General features: G+C 47.2%; 1 protein-coding gene across 2 annotated transcripts in view; it reads left to right on the forward strand.

Annotated features, from left to right (window-relative positions):
• LOC109694300 (complement C3) overlaps positions 1–11,572 on the forward strand; it is a 29,488-nt gene extending 17,916 nt beyond the window's left edge. The window contains exons 26-39 of one of the 2 annotated variants that reach the window (XM_074054456.1): positions 57–216; positions 1,191–1,289; positions 2,176–2,332; positions 2,620–2,783; positions 3,705–3,863; positions 3,961–4,020; positions 4,126–4,216; positions 4,447–4,498; positions 6,660–6,747; positions 6,857–6,946; positions 8,805–8,910; positions 9,184–9,275; positions 9,469–9,550; positions 10,407–11,572. In XM_074054456.1, the coding sequence (XP_073910557.1) occupies positions 57–216; positions 1,191–1,289; positions 2,176–2,332; positions 2,620–2,783; positions 3,705–3,863; positions 3,961–4,020; positions 4,126–4,216; positions 4,447–4,498; positions 6,660–6,747; positions 6,857–6,946; positions 8,805–8,910; positions 9,184–9,275; positions 9,469–9,550; positions 10,407–10,447 (1,441 nt within the window). In that variant the 3' untranslated portion in view covers positions 10,448–11,572. Of the gene's footprint in view, positions 1–56; positions 217–1,190; positions 1,290–2,175; positions 2,333–2,619; positions 2,784–3,704; positions 3,864–3,960; positions 4,021–4,125; positions 4,217–4,446; positions 4,499–6,659; positions 6,748–6,856; positions 6,947–8,804; positions 8,911–9,183; positions 9,328–9,466; positions 9,551–10,406 lie in introns of both variants that reach the window. The other variant, XM_074054457.1, reaches the window with a different exon arrangement.
• The last annotated feature ends 2,323 nt before the right edge of the window (positions 11,573–13,895 follow it).

Here is a 13,895-nt window from a genome sequence, read left to right on the forward strand (position 1 = left end):
GGATGGCAGTCTCTGGATCCCAGCCGATTGGTTTATGCTCTTTATCCACTCCCCAGGCTGACAGCCTATGTGGTTAAGGTCTTCTCCCTGGTGCTCAACCTCGTTGTCATCGACTCCCAGGTCCTCTGTGGGGCTGTTAAATGGCTGATCTTGGAGAAGCAGAAGCCCAATGGAGTCTTCCGAGAGGATGGGCCCGTGATAAATCAAGAAATGACTGTAAGAGGCTGTTGGGTTCAGGGTAGAATGGAAGAGGGGATATCTCAGCATCACAGGATGGATAGAAGGACTCCTCCCCACCTGCCCACTACCCAGCGAACTTGGCAAAGGTGGAGGTGGGGGACAGGGACATAAATGGCACTCCAACATTGCAAAACCCAGAGACCTGCAGAGCCCACTGTCAAGTGAAAGTGCATGACATCTTGTTCAGAAATAAGAATTTCAGGAGACCTGCCTGGGGGTCCCTTCCCATGTCCAATCTATCGCTGACTCCTGCACCATCTGCTGCCTGGAGGAGGATGCTCCACACTGTTCCGTCTCCCCGCCGGCACCACCAGTCCCCTGGTCCAAATACCTCCCTCCCTCATCTAGAGACCTTCCGACAACCCTGCAAACAAGTCACCTCCTGTCATTGTCCCCCTGGGCTCTCCAACCCTTGTTGGCTCTCAGGCATTCACTGCAGCTGGAGCAGCCAGGGGATTTTTCTAAATCTGATAAGATCCCTCCTTAGGAAGTCCTGGGGCTTCCTGTGGCTCTTTAGATAGCATGGGACTGGAATTACAGGTGTGAACTATCACGCCCAGACCTTAAGTGCATTTTTACTTCTAATATTTTCCATTTACCATGGGTTTTTCAGGATGTAGCCCTGTTGTAAGCCAAGGGGTAGCTGGTTGGTCCAGTTCCATCTTTTTTTTTTTTTGTCAGACAGAACACCCCATGTGGACTGAGGCCAGTGTCTGCTTCAAACACACTATTGTACCTACAGCCAGGACAGTGGGCTTCCCTCCACTGACCTCTGCAGGACAAAAAAAATGATTGAATGAGTTCATACCAAAGACTTTGACCTTCCTGGGGGAGGGAAGCACCAGGAGGGGACCAGCCCTGTCGAGATTCACTGATTCTGCAGGGAGCTTGATTGAACGCCATGTGTGGACTTGTGGTGACTCCATCCTGCTTTCTGCACCCCAACACAGGGTGGCTACCAGAATGCCAAGGAAGCTGATGTGTCCCTCACCGCCTTCGTCCTCATCGCCCTTCAGGAAGCTAAAGATATTTGCGAGGGGCAGGTCAACGTAAGTGTCTTCCAACCTTCTTCCTCACACCCTAACTGAGGGGGGAGGTTGTTTTGGGGGATCTCCAGCCCTCCCACTTACTTACTACTCAGGTGGTCTTAGAAAAATACTGCATCTCTCCGAGAATCTGTTGTTATCATGGAGGACTGTGTGAGGTTAAGTAAGTGTAGATATGATAGACACATACAGTGAGTGATTGACAGCAGCGCTGACATAGTGGAGGAGGAGGGAGAGGAGAGGGCTAACAGGTATTCAAGGTGATGGACTGAGTCTGGCTTCTACTAGCTGTGCCTGTCTATTTGGAGCAGGTCTGGGGTTTGTTTGTTTTACTTTTTTCTTTTTCATCCTTTTTTTTTTTCTCTTTGTGGTACTGGGGATTGGACTCAGAATTTCTGCCGCTTCAGCCACACCCCCAGTCTTTGTAGTTTTTTTAGTTTGTTTTTCAGATAGGGTTTTGCATTTTTGCTGGGGTCAGCATCAGACTATGATCCTCCTATGTCCATTGCCTGAGTAGCTGGGATCACAGACATGCACTACCTGGCTTGGAGCATCTTTTGCCAATACTTTGCTCAGTAATGTCACGTTGGAAGCTTGAAAATGGCCCTGGTGGGAGTATTTACACCATCATAATTGGCAATCATTGCCCCCCACCTACACATTTAGCACACATTACTGGATATACAGACTGCACCAGGTAAGGGCAGGTATTTGGTAACAAGGCAGCCAGCTCAAAGTGGCTGAGATGTCTATGAAACTAGACAGCTCAAGTCAGAGAGATCCCAAAGACAGACACCATCCTGGAGCCCCAGATGTTGTGTTTTCATGATCCTGACCAGCTATGAATGTCAGCGATGCCTGCCTGACTGGCACCCCTGTCCTTTTTCAGAGCCTAGGAGGCAGCATCACCAAAGCAGGAGACTACCTTGCGAACAGTTACATGAACCTGCAGAGGCCGTACACTGTGGTCATTGCCGGCTACGCCCTGGCACAGATGGGCAAGCTGGAGGGCCCCCTCCAAAATAAGTTTCTAAACACGGCCAAAGGTGAGGGGGTGGTCAAAGGGGGTGGGTGAATGCCTCGCTGGGGTTTAAGGAAGGCCATCCTGAACTCAGATGCATGGCTCTTAGCTGATGGCAATGGTGGCTCTAAGGTGACCCAGATCTTCATCACAAACCACACAAGAAGATTCATCTGTATCACTCATCCAAATGAAAGAGGGAGGGCTCCTGAAAGAGGACAGTGGTGACAGACTCCCCGAGGCCTAGCTGTGTCTTTCTGGGTGAGCCCAGGCTCACAGGTGCTGAGAGCGGGTCTGGGGTGTCCTTCACAGATCGGAACCGCTGGGAGGAGCCGGGTCATCAGCTTTACAATGTGGAGGCGACATCCTATGGCCTCCTGGCCCTGCTGCAGCTCAAAGACTTTGACAGTGTGCCTCCCGTCGTGCGCTGGCTCAAGGAGCAGAGATACTATGGTGGCGGCTATGGCTCCACCCAGGCAAGTGGCACCTGCAGCTCTGTGTCCTTAACCTACCACTACCTCCCAAGGATGACACTGAGACCTGGACAGGCAGCTCTTCTGTCCCACAAACCACGGGGACTGGAGAGAAGCTGAGGAAAATTCTAGACTGTGTCCTGCTGCTCCAAGCTTCATTCTAAGCCTGCTGGCTCCCTCCCCATGTCCAGGCTGTATTCTCAGGTCCCAGGTTCAAGTGATCCCCCTCTCCCCTTGGCAGGTTCTAGACCACATTCCCAGTCCCACCAGGCTCCCAGTGTCCTCCTGTCTCACAGGTGACTTCAAGAGCAGGTACCTAGTTACCCTAGGGCACGTCCGAACCTCTCTCCCCCAGTGCTTCTGGACTATGGTTTCAGTAACTTCACCCTCCAGCCTGTCCCCCTTTCTTTCTGGTGGCCACCCAACCCTACTCTCAGTGTCACATTCAATATTACTTTTGGATTCGGTGCCTCTAGGCTCCAATTTTATTCTTTTTCTTTTTTCCTGAGAGGGTTCTAGACACAGATCTGAGTCCCTATCTGGTCTCCTCTGGATGGGTCCAAACCACATGATCAGGGGTTCTGGACCTTCAATCTTGTTCCTGGGTTTGCTGATGGATCCTAGACATGCTCCCAGCATCTCCAAGTCCTGGCCAAATCTTTCTGTCCCATGGAAAGTTCTAGAATGGGTACTCAGTGTCTAATAACCTCCAATCTTACCTTCACATTGTTTGGTGGGCTCCAGGCCACAGACTTATTGTCATTGGCCTCTCTCAGTCAGGTTCCAGGACACGTGCTCAGTGTCCAGCACCCCAAACTTAACCTTGCACTCTCTGGCGGGTTCTAGGCATGGTTTAACATCCTACACCGGACCCATACCTCTTCCTCCATTGATCCTAACCACTTTCTCTCCCATGGGTTCTAGGCCACCTTCATGGTGTACCAAGCCTTGGCCCAATACCAAACAGACGTCCCAGACCACAAGGACTTGAACATGGAGGTGGCCATCAACTTGCCCAGCCGCAGCTCCCTGGTCAAATTTCGCCTTCTCTGGGAATCTGGTAAACTCCTGCGGTCAGAAGAGGTACAGCCACACCTCCTGTTGTCACTGGCCCTCACCCCAGAGTCAGGGGAGGGCTTGCCTTCTCCTAACACCTCTCCTCTCTCCACACTCTCTGCAGACCAAGCAAAATGAGGGCTTCTTGTTAACAGCTAAAGGGAAAGGCCAAGGTACCCTCTCGGTAAGGAAGGGGACCCCACCTTCCTGGCCCTGGAGGGACCCTCTTTTCCCTGTCCTCAGCCATCCCACATCCCACGGGACTTTGTCCCCCCTTCCATCTTCCCAGGTGGTGACCATGTACCATGCCAAAGTCAAAGGCAAAGTCACCTGCAAGAAATTTGACCTGAGGGTCACCATAAGACCAGCCCCTGAAACAGGTAAAAGGAAAAAAGACCCTTTATGTCACTGCCCCGCACACCTAACCTAATGTGTGACCCATTCCTGAATCAGGACTCGAGACACCCTCTCCTCTCTTTCTGTCTTACGGGGCTGGGGCCAGGGCTGAAGTGATAGTGCATCTGTCTCTCCAGCATAAGGCCCTGAGTTCAAGTCCCCTTAGTACCACTCACCCCCCATAATCTTATCTTTCTGTCTTCTGTCTTTCTAGTAAAAAAGCCCCAGGATGCCAAGAGCTCTATGGTCCTGGATATCTGCACGAGGTAAGAAGTGGAGTCACTGGAGCTCATTTTCGTCATCCCTCTGCCTTTAGGAAGACTTCCTTTTTTCTTTGCAGTGCTGGGGACAGACCTTAGCAAGCACTGTACCACCACGCTACACTCCCAACCCCAAAGCCACCATAATAACCAATGAGGAAATCAAGTAATTCCATGACCTTTAAGGTATTCTATCACAACATTAAAAACTATCCTATTGCCAGTTATGAAACCATAGGGAAGGCTGGGAGGGCTGCTCAGTGGTAGAGCATGCCCTGGGCTGCATCCCCAGCACTTCAGAAAAGGTAGAGGGAAATGAAAAATAGGATTTGAATATGCCATAATTTAAAGCAGCAGGACACTGAGAATCAAAGTGGTTTTGCTTTGTTTTTTCCTTTGTAAAATTCTATGGAAAGCCGGGTGCCACTGGCTCACTACTGTAATCCTAGCTACTCAGGCGGCAGAGATCAGGAGGATCACAGTTCAAAGCCAACCAGGGAAATAGTTTGTGAGACCCTATCTCAAAAAAAACCCATCACAAAAAAGGGCTGGTGAAGTGGCTCAAGTGGTAGAGTGCCTGCCTAGCAAGCATGAGGCCCTGAGTTCAAACCCCAGTGCCACCAAAAAAAAAAAAAAATGTGGAGAACGTCCAAATCTAACTTACATTACAAATTCTAACTTATAACTTATGTATGACTAAACAACTTTTCTCTGCCACAGTGATTGTCATGCCCCATCCTAAGCTGGGATCAGTGTCCAACATTTCATCCTTGCCGCTTTCAGTGTCATGAAATCTCTTTGAGAGCTCTTTCCATGCAAAGCTTATTTTCCTGCTTCTTCTGGGACATCTTTGTTCCCACCACCCTGCTTCTCCACACAGAGGAGAGTGTCTTCACGAAGCTCCTGTGCTCACATCTCTCAGACAGAAGCAGGGCCCACGTTCCCACTACAACCCCACTGAGTTCTGCATGAGCTCACCTCCCACACGACCATCTGTCATTTCTTTGCTGCATGTTTCTTGGCCAGTTCCCTGTTTCAATGATCCATTTTTGTAAAGTGTCACTGAGAGATAAGGACATAACACAACAACAAGCTGTGCAACTTCAATAATGGACGCAGCAGTGAACTTCAAAAGCAGTGATGTGATTGGTCATTGTGACGCTTACCTGTTATTTACATATTGATGTGTGTTGAGGAGCTAGCCCTAAGCCCTTAAGCTTGCTGGTCAGGCACTCTACCACGTGAGCCATGCCTCCAGCCCTTTTGCTCTGGTTATTTTGGAGATAGGGTCTTGCTTTTTGCCCAGGACAGCCCATGATCCTCTATTTATGCTTCCCACCATCACTGGATGGCAGGTGCACACCACCACGCCCAGCCTTTTGCCACTGAAATGGAGTCTCACAATTGATTTTTGCCCAGGCTGGCCTTGAACTGCAATCTTCCCGATCTCAGCCTCCCATGTAGCTTGGGATGACAGTCACACACCAAGTAGCTTGGGATGACCGGTGCCAGCACTTCCAGCTATTAGTTGAGATGGGGTCTGGCAACTGTTTTGCTCAGGCTGGCCTGGAACTGTAATCCTCTCTATCTCAGCTTCACAAGTAGCTAGGATTATAGACATGAGCCTCCGGCCCCAGCTTAGCAACAAAATTTGTACTATGTGCAATTACGATTACTACACCAGGGTACTCGAATTTGCACCATTCCTTGGGGAACTGGCGTTAATTCACTGAATCATGGCAGTGGAATGACACAAAGTAAGGACTGCTGCACTCTCATCTTTTTTTTGTGCAAGAACTGAGGCACAGGGGTCAGGTAACTCGTCCAATGTTATGCAGAGGTGGGGTTTGCGCTGTCTTTTAGGGGGGCCACATACTGGGCACGGAACCCAGGGCTTTGAGCATGCTAAGTAAGCACTCTACAACTGAACCACACCCCTAGACCACAGTGGGGATTTGAACCCATGCAGCTGGATCCACAGTGTGAGATCTTCATGACCTGGGCCATTACAGTAGATTTCCTTCTTTGCCCTTGGGGAAGTGTTTCCTAAAAATCAAACATCCCTCTATGATTCTCGGTCAGCCGGTGGTCAGACCCCTCCAACCAGGCACACACCCAGGGGCTGACCATCCCTGGGACCCAATGCCCTTCTCCCTGCCCTGTCCAGGTACCTGGGAGACGAGGATGCCACCATGTCCATCCTGGATATATCCATGATGACTGGCTTCGTTCCTGACACAAGTGACCTTGAGCTGGTACCAAGGCCTGGGGAGCTGAGGTTGGGGGGAGGAGCCAAAATCTCAAAGAGGCTGATGGGAGAGAGGGGTCCAGGAGGGATTTTTACATGCCCACCCCCTTCCCCAGCTGAGCACTGGCGTGGACAGGTACATCTCCAAGTATGAGCTGAGCAAAGCCTTCTCCAACAAGAACACCCTCATCATCTACCTGGACAAGGTAAGGCTGCATTGTCCCCATGGGTACCGTCTCTCTTACCTGGCTGGGCTTCTCCTACCAGTCAGTCTTTGTCTTCATGTTGGGTGGTCCAGCCTAGGGGAGCCAGTACCTGTGCTGTCAAGTGGTGGGAGAAAGAAACTGTAAGGCAGGGTGGCCCATCTAGGATGGCTTTCTTCAGGGACCTCACCCCAACCCCATTTTCTACTTCTCCTCAATTTTAAACAACCTTTGAGGAAGAGCCACTTTGTGGTGTTTTCTTTTGTTCTGGTGGTAATGGGATTTGAACTCAGGGCCTTGATGCTGTCGAGGCAGGTATCCTACTGCTTGAGCCACTCCACCAACCCACAGCATTGCATCTATGTTTTTCTTATTTTCTCTCCATCTGTCATTTTCTTGTTCTCTAATCTGGGCTTCTGCTTGCTCCTTCTTATGTATTCTCATCCTTCATATCCCTGGTGCTAACTCCCAGTACCCCTAGTGTCCCTCAACACCCAGTAGTCAGCATAAGTAAACTAGCTACCTGAGCAAACCCGAAGAAGATGAGGATCAACACAAGGGATGTGTGTTTCTCACTCAGTTAAGTCCAATTGGAGGTAGGCTCAGTGGTGCACACCTGTAATCCCAGCCACTCAGGAGGCTGGGGCAGAAGGATCTCTTGTGCCCAGGACTTCGAGAAAAGTCTGGGCAACACAGCAAGACCCACATTTCAAAAAAAAAATAAGCCATGTGTGGTGGCACACACCTATAATCCCAGTACTGGGGAGGCTGAGGCACAAGACTCAAGAGGTTGAGGCCAAGTTCAAGGAACAGCCTGAGATCCTTAGTAAGATGTTATCTCAAAAAATGCTGAATAAATAAGTACATATAAGTAAAGTCCAACTGGTATGGGAGGGTGAAGGGCCCTCCATTCCAAGCAGCCACTCAGGGATCCAAGCCCCTTCCGTCTTGGGGCTCTGCATTCTTAGGATCTTGAGTCCTCTGTAGGATCCATGCTTTCCGGATAAAAAAAGAATTGTGCATAGGCAGTTTTGTGTCTTACGTGCTTTAAAACTGTGCAAAATAAGGAGTTTCATTATGAAATTGCCATACATACATATAATGGACTTTGAGCCTTCATATGACCCTTCCTTTCTTTCTTTTTCTTTTTTTGGCAGCAGTGCGGTTTGAACTCAGGGTTTCATGCTTGCTAGGCAGGTACTTTTCTGCTTAAGCCACACATCCATTACCCTTTCTTATCCCTTCTCCCCTTCTTTGTTCTCTTCCAAATCCCTAATAGTCCCACTTTTACTTTCGTGTCCCCCTACATATATTTATTTTTTGACATAGGATCTCTATGTATTCCTGGCTGGCCTTGAACCCTTGATCCTCTTGCCTCAGCCTCCCCAGTGCTGGGATTGCAGGTGTGCACCACTACTCCTGGCTACATGGGATGTTTTCATGGGCACTGTCTAATCTGTTTCATTTGCTGTAACAAAATACCTGAGTCAGAGTGATTAATAAAGAAAAGAGGTTGTTCACAGTTTGGAGGCTAACAGTCCAAGAGTGGGTGGCCTCAACTGTTTGACATCTGATCAGAGTCTTCTGGCATCATAGTGAGAGTAAGTGCAAGAGAAAGGGCATGTTGTGGGAGGGGAAGCAAGAGAGCAAGCCCAGAAAGCTGTACTTCCTTTATGACAACCTGCCATCACAGTCCTGTGAGACCTGACCCACTCCTGCAAGACTGGCATTAATCCCTTCCAAGGCAGGTGCCCCTGGACCTGGCACCATTATTTTGGAGAATTAAGCCTCAGCATGAGTTTGGGTTGGAGCCTAGGAGAAAGGGAAAATGAATTTTCTGACACCCTCTTCCTTTCCACAGATCTCACACTCCGAGGAAGAATGTCTGTCCTTCAAAGTCCACCAGTACTTTAACGTGGGGCTCATCCAGCCCGGGTCCGTCAAAGTCTACTCCTACTACAACCTGGGTGAGCACTGCGTTCTGAGGGCTCCACTGATCTCAGGGCCCTGGGCACCTGTGACTTGGGGGTCTGAGAGTCTCTAAGGATGTATGAGTTGGAGGTCTGAGGTTCCCAGGGATCTGAGTTGGGAGTCAGGGGACTGTAGGGATCTGAGGTTTGGGAACCTGGCATCTCCAGGTCTTAGGAATGCACACCGGGAACCTGAGCCCTCCTGCCATGGTCTCTGGGAAGGAGGCTGTGGCCCGCTGACTCCCCCCGCCCCATGTTCTCTGCCCACAGAGGAAGCCTGTACCCAGTTCTACCACCCTGAGAAGGAAGATGGTATGCTGAGCAAGCTGTGCCACAAGGACATGTGTCGCTGTGCAGAGGCTGTGTGCCCTGGAGTCAGTGGGCGGAGGGGGCCTGGGCAGTGCCACCACCCTGGTACCTCATGGGGAGGAAAACACTGAAAGTCACACCCAGTGGACATGAGGAGAGGGACAGACCCTGTGCCAGCCACACCCGGGGACAAGGAGCCCTGACGGAAGTGGGACTCAGAGCACATCTCCACCCCCACCTGCAGAGAACTGCTTCATGCACCAGATGGACGAGAAGATCACCCTCAATGAACGGCTGGACAAGGCCTGTGAGCCCGGAGTGGACTATGGTGAGTGTCGCTGTGTGTGACACTGACTGTGTGTGGCGGAGGTTGTATAAGTCAGATTGTGTAATTGTGGTTGTGTGTGTGACTGGCTGGGTGTGGCCATGGCTGTGTGTGAGTGTGTCAAGCTATCACTGTGGATGACTGTCATGAGAATGTGTTGTCATGGGCTTTCATGTCATGGAAAACCATGGCCTAAGTATGTGTGTGTGTGAGCACATGTGTGATGTGAGGTTGTCGTGGTAGCCATGGTCGTGAAGAATTGTGCTGCACTGTCTACATGGCTGTAGTTGTGTGTGGCTCTAATTGTGAACACAGCTGTGTGACTGCATAAGCCATGGGGTTGTAAGTGGCTAGGTTTGCATGTGACTTGGTGAGGCTGTGACTGTGACTGTCTGTATTACTGTATGTGGCTCATGTGAGACAGTGGTGATGGGTCACTGTCATTGTGTATATGACTGTAACTGTGCGTGGCTCTAATTGTGTGCACAGTGTTTGTGTGGCTGTGGGACTTTACGTGCGCATAGCCTGGTTGTAGGGGTTGTGACTGCAGGTGGCTGTACATAGGAGTAGCTGTCATTGTGGAAATGACTGTACTTGTGAATGGCTCTAATTGTGGGCATAGTGGGGGGGCTGTCAGTAGTTGTGCATATGGTTGCGTATGAGACTAGTTGCTCATAGCTGTGGTCATATAGGACTGTGCTTGTGCATGGCTGTGCCCATGAGCAGCTGTCCTTGTGTCTGTGACTGTACTTGTGAGTTGCTGTGTGTAGGATAGTCACTGTATGACCATATGTTTGTCTGTGCTCCTGAAAGGGAGTATACTGTAGGGTAACTGGCTTTGACCTTCCTGCTGTTACAGGAATCTTGAACAGAAACACAAGACACCAAGGCTTTTCATGAGGCAATATTTATTAGCATCAGCAGTGGCTCAGTGGATTCACATCCAAAGGCTGAGACCCAAGAACAAAGGGGGTCTCACCTTATATACCCTTGCAAGCAGGGAACAGAAGAAAAATGCAAGGTATAACCCATACATGTTTGCATGTAACTGTTGGCTACTTCACTCCCAGTGCTATGTGACCTTCTTCTCGTTTAGATTTTTAAGTTTTACCTCCCTGCTATGCCATCCTCTCCCCACTGCTATATTATCAGAACACAAACTTGCTTGGTTTTTTTTTTTTGGTCCTCCTTCCTGCTACATTATTCCCTCTTTGATGCTCGGACCCACCTAGGATCAGAGAGCATCATCTTGATTTAGGGGTTTGTATTTTATACCATCATTACATGGGCGGTTGTTTTTCTCTATATAGTGGCCTCTATAATGGTCCTGATGGATCACAATACCAAGGAACCAGGCAGAGTAGCACTGAACATGCTCCAAAGACAAACCCATGGCCCCACTTTCCATGACAAATGTAGCCTGTTTTGTTTTTTCACTCTGGGACTTTTAGTATTGCTTACCAGCAATCTCACAAACCTGGGGAGTATATGAGCAGATGTAACACCGGACCTGTTGGTGGGTGCATGATACAAAGTATGGCTGTGTGGAGGTCCCAACAATGGCTGTTATAATGTTCAGCACATGGAGGAAACATTGCAAGGTCCAACCAAAAGGTAAGAGTCCAAGTGTGTAGAGGAGAGCAGGGGTGCATCCCATGTTTGAGCTTCCTCCGTGCATGATTAGTCAGCTTCAGGAGTGACTAGACCAGGGCTGTCATCCTGTTGTTCATGGTCCCCTGTTGTTTCCTGGGAAGCAAGGTCCTGCCAAGGAATAGGGCAGGCATTCCAGAGGGTGATCTTGCCTGGTGAGGCTGGGTCAGGGACACACTGCCACTCTGGAGAGGCTGGCTTTACTCAGCTGTGGTAGACCCAGGGAGCAATTTTTGCTACTTTAACTGCAATGTGGGTAGATAAAATAACAACAAAAGGGCCCCTCTAATGGAGTTTTTAATGGCTGGACATTTTATTTTTACCCACACAGTTTCTCTTGTTTTTTTTTTTTGTTTTTTTACTGAGTAGAATTACCATGGCAACCATATGTTATCCCTATATATGTCTAAGAAAAAAAGTTAAAAACACCATCTTTAAGTATCAAAGGACATGTTTAGAGCCAGTAAAAACTGTCATTTTGCCTCTAGTTTAGTAGAAGACCCTGTCTAAAAAATATGAGTTTGTGTCTAGAAGGGCTTTAATGCAGGTAGCTACACATGTATAAGAACCACTTCCTCAGTCCTCTCGGCTTGGTTATTTTTGAGAGGTGTGGCACGAATGACTCCATTTGAACTTTGACAGCATTCCCCCCTTTGTCTCCAAACTGCTTGTATCTGAGCAGTCACCTCTGAAGATCTGTCCAAGTACTAACCAGGCCTGACCGTGCTTAGCTTCTAAGACCAGACAAGATTGGGCATGTTCAGGGTGGTATGTCCATAGATTGAAGATCTTTCTCGATTGGTCATTTTCTTCCCTCATCATGAGGATTTGCTCTTTCCTGGATTTTTGTTTGTTTGGTATTGGTCCCATGTTGGGTGGGGGGTAAGTAATGAGCAGATCAGGTGGGAATCAGTGCCAACTAAATCCTTTTGGCCAAATTTAAGCAACAAAGAGACTTAAAAGGAGTGGCTCTTAGGCAGTGGGTTTCTAGACAAGGAGAATACATAACAAAATCTAACAAAAGCAGTCATCTAAAAAGCTAACCTGGGTGACACATAAGCACTTATTAAAATCATTTTTATGGACTTGATTGTAAATGCCTCAGAAAGATCAGAACTGTAATGACAAAAACTTAAAAGAGGCATGGTTAAAATTCTGATGGACAATATAGCAATTAACAGAGTAGTATATCAGTACCACAAACTTTTTGTTACCATGTTTATCTAAATTATGTATTTTAGAGGCTTGATATATTTGAAAAACATAAATATATTTAGTATACAGGAACCAGCAATAGCATCACAGTTTTATAGAGATATATATTATATACATATTAGTTTAGTTGTTGCTTTTGAAGTAAAACTTTAGATTTTCTCATCAGTTAGTGGGGAGGGAGAACAGTGTCAGTGACCCCAAATTGTCCAGTCACAGACACATATAGGGTACTGACTGCATTAGAATCACTCAAGACAACAGTTTTTTAACCATGAGGTCATCTAGAAAATTTTACATAAACCAACTCTTAAATGAACATGACTCACTTACCTTAGTCGTCAAAACCCTGACAAAAATCACCAGAGAACACAGGTAAATATTTATGAGGACTAAGTGTGGAGTTAGGAAACCTGGTGGCCAAGAATCATGGCTCAGATGTTGATAAGGGATCACATCCCAGATTGTTGATATTAACACATGGCTCATGACATACAGCAGGATCCCACCAACGTGTAGTCATTGGAGACCCCCTAAAATAACAGGCCCAATCTGGCCATCTCAGGCCAAATTTTCCCTCTACCCAACATGTGGAAGGAGTAGGACTAACATCTTCTCTCTGTTGACTCCAATAAAAACTGGAGGTCTTGACCTCCAGTGTAGTGCTCCTTTTTGAGTTTTTTTTCTTTATCCCTTCTAGAGGGTACACTTTGGCTTTTTTAAACTTTGTTTTGTATAAGTAAATCTGTCTCAACCCTCATATCAGTGTAGCAGTACTCCATGTGTTCATTTGTCTCTTGCCTCTGTGTGTTTTAATAAATTCTTATTGTCTTGATAAATTTGTGGATTAATCTGTAGTGCCAAAAATTCTTGACAGCTATCTTCACAAACAAAAACCATTTTTAAGACAGTTGTTTTGTAAATGTTATCAAGAACAATATATTTTTCAGATAGCCCTGTTGTATGAGCTTAGAGAATTAAGTTTTAGTTTAACATCAGGACATTGAATTTTGACCTTACAAAACCTTTAATGTAACTGGATTTTAGTCAACTTACTCACTCATATAAGCATTTATAAGCCCCATCTTTTTGTGACAATGTACTCTGTGCCTTTATGACAACTTATTTTGTATATTCTGGGGGAGTTTGTCTTTATTCCTTTTTAATTTAAAAGTATTTTTTAACCTTTTATTTTTAAAAACCATACCCTTAAAACCATATATATATATAGTTACTTGTTAAAAATAACTCATGAAGCCTTTTAACTTAGAGCCTTCTCTTTGCATGAAAAAAACAGAAAGAAAACAACCTTAAAATTCTTTTCTGTATAAAAACAATTTACAGAAAGCCCATTTGTTAATAGACCCATGTATTATAAGAGAGAATTAAATACTAGATTTTATTTACAACAGAATGAAACAGGTTAAGGTCATTTTATTACTACCAAAATTTTCCAGTTCCTGATGCAGGCTGTGTTCCCCCACCC

This window comes from Castor canadensis, chromosome 14 (genome assembly GCF_047511655.1).
Source record: "Castor canadensis chromosome 14, mCasCan1.hap1v2, whole genome shotgun sequence".
In the NCBI taxonomy this organism is placed as follows: Eukaryota; Metazoa; Chordata; class Mammalia; order Rodentia; family Castoridae; genus Castor; species Castor canadensis.